At 40.4% G+C, this 11,193-nt stretch overlaps 1 protein-coding gene across 2 annotated transcripts in view; it reads right to left on the reverse strand.

Moving 5' to 3' along the window:
• PBX3 (PBX homeobox 3) overlaps nucleotides 1-10,905 on the reverse strand; it is a 192,721-nt gene extending 181,816 nt beyond the window's left edge. Inside the window, exons 1-2 of one of the 2 annotated variants that reach the window (XM_070430659.1) lie at nucleotides 10,621-10,905; nucleotides 9,620-9,693 (exon numbers count right to left, since the gene is read on the reverse strand). In XM_070430659.1, coding sequence (XP_070286760.1) covers nucleotides 9,620-9,693; nucleotides 10,621-10,820 — 274 coding nt within the window. In that variant the 5' untranslated portion in view covers nucleotides 10,821-10,905. The remainder of the gene's footprint in view (nucleotides 1-9,619; nucleotides 9,694-10,620) is intronic. The other variant, XM_070430661.1, reaches the window with a different exon arrangement.
• Between the last annotated feature and the right edge of the window lie 288 nt (nucleotides 10,906-11,193).

The raw sequence follows: 11,193 nt of genomic DNA on the forward strand, positions 1-11,193 counted from the left end.
AAATAGTAACATTAGACTGATTATACTGAAAGAAATATTTCCTTTATTGAACACAAAATGTCGTAAATTTAGGTAAATCAAAATTAGTTCATGTAGTACACTGACAGGATAGGATTTATGTTCATAGAGTCCATCATTTCATTTCCAGGCATTCTGTTTCTATAGTGATCACAGTCAAAAGGTCAAGAACCAAGAAGTCAATAAGTCCCTAAGAATATCCTCAATATCACATCACTGCTCTAACAAGTGGTAAGCAAGAGAAATTCAAATAAGCCAAACAGCCACAGTCTCGACACAGTTAAAAGAATTTCCTTCATCTTTTTTCCTTTACTTATTCAACAATGAAATATGACGAGGAAAACTGGAGGGTTCTCTTATTTGAATAACAAGTGAAAATCTAAAAATATCTTCACTGTATGTTATTACCAACTGTATCACTGGGTTTTTATAGTGACAGCCCTGCGCTATAATTTCTGAGAAAACCTCTACATAAAGCTCCATAAACTCAACCATTCCTGTAATGTATCGCCTTATCTAGCACACAATCATTTCAAACACAACTTTTCATGTTAGTATAATTTGTTCAAAAATGGTAATAAATACATCCATGAAGCCAGAGAAATCATTGCACAATCTATTGTAACTTGTTCTTACCAGTACTGACAGTTAATCCTAGACCCAAGATCCAATGTAAAAGAAAAATAAAATATTCCAAAATTACTTGATTTAATTAAAGATATTCATTATACACATACCTGTTAATGGACCAACACTCCCAATCAACATTATAAATAATCTGGGCCAACTGCAAAATAATGTCTGTGAACAATTATCACAAAACTAAACCATGGATGGCTGTCAGTTGGTGGCAGAGTTCTTGCTTTCATAATAAATATAAAATCAATTTCCTGTTCTAGTTCCTATTCCAAGTTGAAAATGATATATCTGACTATGAATTCCAACTACCTTAGTCCTTAGGTCTGGGGTTTTTTTGTTGTTGTTTGTTTTGTTTTTTAAGAAGGGAGAGGAGAAAAGAAAGAAACTTATGAGACCATCTAAGTCAATTCTTTCTCACTTGAGGGCACTTGAATAGTAAGTTTTCTAAATTATATATATATATATATATATATATATATATATATATATATATTATATATACTTAATGCAGTTATTTCCCCCCATCAAATGTCACTCACGTATTTCAGGAGACCCTCCCACTAAGTCCTCTATAAATTCCTATCTACAAGGCTTTTTAATACATCTGAAAGCCTGTAGAAACCTTTTTGTTTAAAAAATAATAATATGCAATTTCAAAAGCTTTTTGTTCCCATTTCAATCAAAAATAACTTCATATGGCTTAAATGAAATTTTACAAGTAATCAGAGACTAATGAGGACTCAGTGATTTAACTAGTTCAGGGAGTCTGAGAAAGAAATGAGAATTTAAAGTAACCAAGTATTTAATTTAGAAGAGCAGCTAATGTGTAGATACACTAAGACCTCCTCAATGAGAAATGTAATCAGGACTTTTGTGTCAGGAGACACTTTCATACCCCTTTCTGTGTGCATATTCCTAACTCCCATTACCAGGCACCACACATGCACAGGCAGGAGGTGCCTGCCTTGGTAGCCTGTATGCATGGCAGCTGTGGTAACTAAATAATCCATATGGCTCTGAAGAGAAGTTATGGTTTATTGGGTCTAGAGTCACAGCTACAGTGGCGGAATTCAGATACTAGAACCATGCCTCAAGATGAAGGCTTTATCCAAACTCACTCCTATCTAACCATATCAGATTGTAGTTAGGCCAAGTTTTGCAGTTCTACCTCTATTGATGGTTTACACTGGAAGAAGTTCCATGTTTATGGAAACCTTAATTGTTTTCCACAGGCACGAAGAAGTTCTGTTCTCTTCCCCATCCATCACTCCTATCCCAGTATTCATTCATACATATCTCCACAAAATATAGAAAATCACATAGTTGATTTAATAGAGAAAATCAAAGGCATTGGCTTAAACCACAAAAATCTTCAAAATCAGAATCAAGTATTAAGATTGTCTTCAACATGAAAATTAAATTATATGGTAATCTTACACAACAGACATATGCTGAAATGTAAATTCCACAGGTTGTGCAAAGGGCAAAGTTTAATTCTAATTGTTTCAGTTTTTAGGTATTGAAGTCCGAATCTTAATGCTCATTTAATATAGTTTCTTGAAGCCCAATTTAACAACTTCTTCCTTCATTCCCTAGTGAATAATATATTCTTATAAAGTTCAGTTTAGTGAAGACACTGGTGCACAAGCACACAAGCTAATTTACACTTCTGGAAAGAAGTGAACACAGTTTACTAGCCACGTTGCTGAAATTAGGCATCAGGGAAAAAAAGACTAGATGACACAAAATTCTTAGTATACTTTCCATACAGAGAGAGGACAATGAAAACTTAATATTACTATCTCCAATTAGGTCAATTAACATTCAGAAAAATTCTATAACCTTATGATTAAATAACCATAGGAAAGGGGAAAAAAACCTACCAATGTTCTAGAAGCTTCCCTAGACCTTTCAATCAATTTTATTTATATGCAAAACCAAGAAAAAATTAAAGAAATAAAAAATAAAAAACAAAACAAAAAAAAACCACAAAGCTCCTCCTGATGCTAAAGCTCTCAATTTACTGACAGGCAAATGGCTTCATGCTGCCACTTAATCTCATTTCTTGCATAATGCCCTCTAATTAGCATATCAAAGTGAATTAATACTTCTAGGGCATTAGCAATGGGGAAATCTGCTCCAGGCTCACAATAGCAGTTAAGAGAGAGCCAAGAAATCCTCAAAAACACCACAAACCACTTTGCATTGCAAAACTGTTCCAATTTATTTATCCTCTCTCTCTAAACACTTCTACCGCACACTGTTTTACTACTGTTCACCAAACAAAATGATAATTGCCAAAGTTACCAGCATCTGTAATGCCTGTTTAGAATCTTAATTTAGATTATGTTGCAGATAGTTTCTATATGCAACCATTTGTTCTATTATAAATGTTAATATTGAGAGTGGAAATGTTGACATTCTCAATTAGTTAATTTGAATTTGAAATAAAATTTTATGAGATTTTAAAATTTATGAATTTTTTAATGTAAAAAGCCACCTGCTGGACTCTGATGCCTAAGAAATATGCTTTGAAAACTGATGGATCACATAAAGCAAAACAAAACAAAAAAAAATCATTTAGTCATAACATCTGTTGAGTCTCCCAAATAGTTTAAACATTGTGAGGAATCATCAGCATTAAAAGGATTACAATGTATGTATACCAATTCCTTCATTAATATGATTACACAAAAAAAGGTTATTGTTCAAAATAGCTTAACATTTTAAAAACACTTAATTTGAAGAAAATACAAATAATTTTTAACAATTATTTTTATCCATAATTACTTTTAATTGTTTTCCATCCTCATCAGTTACTATCCTATAGATATAGTCAGTATAAAAAAAATGCTATACCAATTCAATTTAACACATTCTGTCACACCACTTTTTTTGCTAGACACATACTCAAATTTAGTACCAAAGCAAACTACTGTTACCATCTAAAACTACAAACATATTGTATTTATGGAATATGTCCATAAAAAAATAATAATGAAGAGATTCTGGTTACTATTCTACCTACAAAGGGGATAATTAGAATCAAGTGTTAAAGATTAATTTATTTTCAGATATGTTCCATGTCTGAAGTCATAAAAAGGCTTATTTTTTCAGTGGCTCACTCAAGCATTGCTTATAATTTGTTATATATAACACTACCATCTAGCTATAATAGCACTTTAACTTCTATAACTTTGTAAAAAATCTGATAGCCAGGTTTGAAAAACTTTGACCAATTTACTACATAGTGATATAAATTATTTATTCTGTTCATACTTAAAGACTCAAATGGCCTACTGAAGTAGAGCAAATGCTTGAAAAGGTCAACATGGGAGGGGGGTGTGCAAGCTTTGTTAGTACGTTACTACCTAAATCATGCTGATCACACTGATAAATGGCTAAAACACAAGCCTGCTGAGAAAACAAATAAAACATTATTCTCATAGTGTCAATAGAAATAATAAATATCTGAAGATGTTCACATGTACACAAATAGAGAAAAAATTGTCTAAAAATCCTTATTTAACTTGATGTGTTGGTGCTGATGTGTTAAGTATTTATTATGAATAGATAGATACCTCAATGGTCTGAGTAAAAAATAAAGTGATGACTGATTTAGGGTGTGGTTCATGAAGTTCGGTTTCAATTCTTTATAGCTGTACTTCATATAACTTCATTTTATACAATGCCACCATAAAGAAGCAAAATGTAAGTAATCCAAATTAGACGTTAAACTTAAATCTGTTTTGAAGCAGCCTTTTATGAAAGTAACAAAATTAAATCCAAAAGTACAAAGTGAAATTAATTAAAAGGTAAAGGATCGTAGTATGAAAGAGGTACATATAGATGTATTTTATGAAAGCTGATAAACCAGTGTGCTCTTTGGAGCAAGTCAGGGCTTCCTTTGCTACTGTAATGTACTTCTGATTTGGAATAAAATTATGTAAATTTATATAATAACATAGTAAAATCTACACAAATCTGTAATAAAATGAAGTTCACTAAAACTGAGGCATGAAAGAATTACTTGAGGGTCCACTGTATTATTGGGGGGAAAAGGTTGAAAGACAACCCTGTATTTTTAAGATGCTACTTTACACTTTAGATCATGACGTCGTAAACTAGGATGGTAGTGGGGTTTTCTCTAGGTTTTCTACATATACTCTTATGAGGCTGGGAGAGGCAGAATAAAGAAAGTTAGAAAAACATCTTTTGCATCCTCCCTCAAAACCTCCTTAAATAGCTTTAGTAAGTTATACAAATTTACAAAAAACAATTAAGAAAATATTCTGAAATTGCTCTAAGAAAAAATTTGTGATAATGCAATATGTGATATTTCCAAGACACACTATGTATTTTTTCCTGCTTAATCATTTAATATATCCAATCTAAACAAGCCATGTGTAAAACTGAAAGGAAATTTAAAACATTAACAGTCCACTAAAATTTGCTTCAAAATAATTGTGAAAGGGTGGGAGTTACAGAGAAAACAAGATTAGCCAAGTGTTCCTGCTGATGGTAGGTGATGAGTTCATGGGGATTCAAGTTTCTCTTCTATCTACCTGTTTTGTTTGAAGCTGTCCATAATAGTCATTAAAACACAAAATTAATCGTGTATGGAACAGTGCATTTGTTTTTAAAGCTTTGGGAAAATAATGATAATTATGTTGGAAATATTGCAAGAGCAACTGAAAAGAATGTATATGACATATACAATAACATTTAGACTTACACATAACAATTTTCACCTTTCCTGTTAAATTTTCACTTGATGGAATACTTGGTTTTTAAACATTGGGATTTAAAGAATTACATCGCACTGTACAAAAAAAATAAACATTTTAATATTGAAGCATAAATAAAAGAAAACAGACCAGAAAAAGAAGACTTCAATGAGTCACTAAACCTTTAGGGACAGAATTAAATAGAGAGGTGTTGACTGAGAACAGGGCCCTGTCCCTCTGAAAGCTAGTCACACTTATAGGAGTAAAGATAAAAGGTTTAATCATATAAATCATAATCTAAATGCATATAAAAACTCACAAGCTACATTCTTGATACAGTTTGGATATCTAAAATTCTTATCTTTCTATGAAGGGTTCCTTTCAAAGCAAAGCATTTTTAATAGTCATTTTCTTCTCCTTAAACATAAAAAATTCTTCAACCAGCCCAACCAGCCAAGCAGGCCTTTCTCTTCCCCTGCGGACACCTCCTGCAGTAGAGAAGTTCATTAAGTTTTATGATCTTCCCAAGTCAGTCCTGCTTATAAGCCTCACAAAGGCCACAAATCTGGCAAACCATCATGTATGCCATTAGACATTACTAGTAAATGAACGCTATTTAGGGTTTGTGGTGGCAATAAATCAGAGTTTGGTTGGCAGCTATCAACATGGAGTATTTTAACCTACCATTTAAAAAAAGGAAAAGGTTGTGTTGATTTTTTTTAAATATACAACATTTTTTTCACAATGATTGAGATTATATACTAAAATGTTGGATTTTCATTAAAAAATTTTAGATACATTTTTTTTTCCCCTCAAAAAGAGCCATTTCCTTCACTTGAAATGTCACAATTAAGGGCACTGGAAAGAAGGCAGATTTGTGAGGATGTTTTCACAAAGGAAAGTACGTTAACAATCAAGATGAAGGTGACCAAAAAGATGTGAGGGAATGTACCAAAAAAAAGTATGTAGATGAGGAGACCTCATAGCATCAGGGATGTTTAATAAGAGATAGATGATAAAATATGGCTAAAAAAAACCCCAAAAGACAAATCTTAACATATTTATCTCACTGGTTGCTTAGTCTAAAATGCGCAAACATCTTGATTATAAAGCCTGTTACTTTTCAGCTGCTTTCAAAATGCATAAATACCATAATTTAACAATGACAGACTTTTCTGCCCAAAAATAACTGTATGATGAATTTGACCAAAAAAAATACATTTTCAAGAAAAAGCAAGCATCTCATAGTAAAAGTATACTTTCCCTACCTCTGCACAAGAAAATAATATAATTGTGGTAGATTGCCCATTTATCTGTCAGAAGGAAAAAATACCTTTCCATATTTAGTAGGAGGGAAAAAAGATGTTTTCCAAACTAAATTCCTCATGTGCATCAGAACTGGCAATGTTCACTGTTTGATCAGAAATCTAAAAATCTACTGGCAAACCTACAAATACATGGAATTTTTTTTTAATGATTGTCTTATTTTCTAAGAAGCACAACTGAAATGACATTATTATCCATTGAAGTGATGGTTTTCTCTCCCCACTCCCCGCTAGTCAACCCCCTTTACCACCCCCACCCCCCCACTCCCCCACCTCCCACCCCCCGAGCGCCCCATTATACAGAATAGAGTCATCACATAATCTTCCCAGTTTCTATTACAAATAACTAGGTAAACTTTCTCTAGATTACAGAAAATTAATGTCTGGCTACTATATTATTAGATTACATAAAATGATCTAAAGAAAAAAAACATTATACAGTCTATTCTACAATGCTTATAAGTTCATGATGTTTCCAAACCATGACTATGGGAACCGATTCGGGGGTGGGGGAGGCTGAAATTTGCTGCCTTGCTTTCTTTGCTTTGGTGAGGCTCATGTCTACACAGCTGTTTTATTTCAAATCAAGGCTTCTGAGTCCAGCTTCCCTGTCTCCTTCTAAGACTAGTTTTGGAGGGTGAGGTGGAGCTATGGGTAGTAGGGGAGAAATGAGGGGAGAGAAAGAGCTTCACCCCCATCAATCATTCGGTACTTAAATCCCATCCCTCTCGAGCTTAGAGAGGCTGGCAGGAAGATGCCTGTAACCAGACAGCCGTCTTTACTCTGTCGGCTGTTAGCTTTTTACAAAAGAGATAACATACAAACTTGGATCCACTGGCCAAAGCACAAAAAGAGGATCTAATTTACAATCTATCACTGAAAGTCTCAGAAACAATTTTCAAACACAAAAATTTCCTTTGTCAGCTACCTCTTGCTTTTTAAATAGCAAGAGCCCTACACCAAAGCTCTTTCTGCCAGACTCTAAAAAGACTTGTTTCTTTTTCGCAACTCACCTTTGACATGAGGTTGACTATACTTTCCTTTCAGAATGGTGTAACTAAGTCTTGTGCAAATAAGCAACTAGAGGACTTATGCTTCCTAATTGAATTGTGCCTGCTGCTAAATGTCTAAACAAGAAAAGCAGTTTGCTGGGTATGGTTCTCAAGGTGGCTAGGCCAAAACTTTAAAAAGGAAAAAGAAAAAAAATTATAAGAGGATGAGGAGAAAATATCAATCCCCTCACCCCAGTAATATAATGCCATATAAAGTGGGATCAATCTTAATATTCACAACATAGTCAATACCCCAGTGCTTAGCTGTCAGCAGAAACTGAAGTGGAGCCCTGATAGCAAGAAAATCCTTGGACATTAAGCAACATAATTTGCTGAGAATTACATACTTTTAGGCTTCTAAACTAAGAAGCCTTAAGATTTCATACTTAATGTTTTATTTTATAGTCAGATAAAAATTATCTACCATTTCAAATCACAATGCTTTCTAAAGATAGCTAAAAATCAACACAGGGTAAAAGTTAGTAATTTAACATGTCTGTGGTTTACAAAATGAAAAATATATCTTTAATAGAATCACTCAACATTAGGAAACCATGAATACTAAGTGAATGAAAGGCAGAAAAAACTACTCGTTAAGGCTGTCAATATTTGCTATTAATTATGGTTTTAGCATATATTTTCATAGACAGCAATAACCCATCATCCTTTCTTGACTACTTTTAGGATCAGAATAGCATTGCAGAGTGAAAATCTGTTTAAAAGGAGGGCAACTAACAATTATATGCAGTGTGCTATTACTTGTACACTCAATTTAAACGCAATCACACTTAACCTTTTAAATAGTATCACTTGAATATTGTTACATTCTGGACTTTAACTTTCTCTTCTTTGCCTAAACATAAAAAAAAAAAAAAAATGGCAACTTTATAATATGGTATAGCCAACACACACCAAAAATATAAATAAAAATAAATAAACAGTAAAGCTTGTTTAATGCACTTGTTTGCCATACATTAACAGGGCAGCTAATACCAAATACTAACTACAACATCTAGATTAAATCTATAATTTCACTTGAGTTATAACTGTCACCTCAAGACTAAAACATCTTCAATTTTAAAAAGTCTTAAGAAAAAAAACTAAATTGAAATGAATTGCCAGAAATTTACCTAATAGGCACTTGCAGTTTTCATTCCAGCGCTTCTGCAAAAACTGTCTCCTCGCATCATCCCTGACTTGAACACCTCAAAAATGGTTTAACCTGCATCTGTGACCTTTTCTCTATTTTGCAAAGGATATTAAGCATATGTACAAAATGACCTCAAGCATAAAACAGACTAGAAATATGAAGAGGTGCAATACACTGCGTGTGCTTAAACGCATCATTAGCCTTCCTCGCTTCTTAAGAGTAGTCTCCCCAACTCGGACACTCCTCCCCACCGGCCCCTGAAGTCTGCTCCACGGCATCTACCCTCTGTCCGAGGAGCTGCCGCTCAAGGCTGTCCAAGTAAAACAAAGTTCGGGCGCTGCTTCTCCCCGGGACGCGGTCCCCGGCATCCAGGCTCCCGAGGCTCCTTTTAAAAACTGACAGACAGACCAGGCACCGGGAGCGGGCGAGGGCGGCGGGCGCTCCGGGCCCCCTCCCTGCCGGCCGCCCGGGCCCGGCGACCCGGCCCCGTCCACATCTACACTTCATGGTACACCGGGAACAGCGTGGAGAAATCGACTCCAGATTTATGGCAGTTTTTTTTTTTCTCAAGATCGGGAGGTGGGAAGGAGAGAATGATCAAAGATGGCGGTGCCCAAAAGCAGCAGCTCTCCACTGGAGAGTCGCAGGAGTCGCTCCGAGACCCCGCCTCGGGGGTCTCGGGGCCCCGTGCGGGGCGCAGCGTCTTACCTGTTTTCTCTTTGATCTCGCACAGGACGCTGAAGAGCGCGGGTTTCATTCTGTGACAGTTCAGGGCATGTTTCCTAAAGAGCAAAGAGCAAAACACAAAGGTATTAGCATCACCTATGGAATAATATGGCGCCTCCAAGTTAGACCCAAGACTTAAATCCCGGCTCCCCGCTCTGCCAAGCTCTGGTGAACCCCGGCAAGTCCGCAGAAACTCCGGCGGACGGGGGAGCGGCAGCCGGCGAGCCCCGGCGGCTCACGCTCCTGCCCGCACCGGGCGCGACCTGTCCGCCCGGCGCGCAGCAGCCTTGGCGACCGCTGGGCGCGAACCCGCACGGGGAGCCGCGACACCGGGGCGGGCGGCGACCCGCGGGAGGGGACGGCGCCGAGGGGCTCCGGCGTCCGCCCTCCACCGGGGAGCCGGGCCGGGGCCGGGGCCGGGGACGGGGCGGGCGGCCGACCGCGGCCGGCGGACGGTGACAGCTCGGCAAAGTTTGCGAGGCGGCCCTCCCTTCCCCGAGAACTTGGCCGCCCGCACCCGGCCCGGCCCGGCCGGGGGACCACCCGTCTCCCCGCGCCCGACCGGCGAGGTCGTCCCGCGGCCAAGTGCAGGCCGGCGCCGGGCCCGGGCCCGCGGAGAAAGTTGCACTTCCCTCCGCGGCGGCCCCGAGCCCTCGCCGGGCGGCGTGCACGGGGTCCCGGCGGGAGGTTTGAATCCGCGCGAGGGGGGCCGGGCTCCCGGAGGCCGGGCGGCGCGGGGAGAAAACCACGACCTCGGCGTGGCGCCAAGTCCGCCCCGAGCCCCGAGAGCAACTTTGCGGACTCCCGCCCGCGTCCGGGGGCGCGAGCCGGTCCCCCGAGGCCCGGGCGGGCTGCTGGGGGGTCGGAGAAAGTTCCCTGCCCGGGGCGGAGGCCCCTGCCCCGGGCGGCGCCCCGGGCCGCGACTCGGCCGCGGGCCCGGCTCCCGCACACACACAAAAGATGCTTAATGAGACGACACCAACTTTGCTTGCGCCTCGTCCAAGCTCTGGTCGGTGATGGTCATGATCTGGTGGAGGATGTCGCCGATGTCCTGCTTCCTGCCGTCGCCGTCCGCCCCTTCGTGGCCGTGCGGGGGAGGCGGCAGGGCCATGCCCCCCTGCACCGAGTGGCCGGCCAGGTTCACCCCGGCCAGAGTCTGCAGCATCCTGGATTGATCGTCCATCCCGCCGCGCGCGGGCGGGAGCGGGCGGCGGCGGCGGCTGAGGCGAAGGCTGAGGCGGCGGCGGCGGCGGCGGCGGCGGCGACGAGGGAGGAGAAGAAAGAGGGGGAGGGGGAGGGGGAGGCGGCCGCGCGCTCCCCGCCCGCGCGGGGAGGGGGCTGCCCGGCCGGCGGGGCCCGCGGCTGAGGCGGTGCGGACGGGTTCCCGGCTCCGGCTTCCGCCGCCGCCGCCGAGGCTGAGGAGAAGCGGCGGGCGGAAGCGCCGGGCTCCGCGGCGGTGGCGGAGGCGGAGGCAGCGGCGCCCGCTGCCCTCACGCGGCCGCCGCGCCGCCTCCTCGCCGCCGCGCGCCCCGCCGGGCGGCCCCGCTCAACTTGCT

This window comes from Myotis yumanensis, unplaced genomic scaffold, assembly GCF_028538775.1.
Source record: "Myotis yumanensis isolate MYYU_CA2020_CCGP unplaced genomic scaffold, mMyoYum1.0.hap1 SCAF_12, whole genome shotgun sequence".
Classification (NCBI taxonomy): domain Eukaryota; kingdom Metazoa; phylum Chordata; class Mammalia; order Chiroptera; family Vespertilionidae; genus Myotis; species Myotis yumanensis.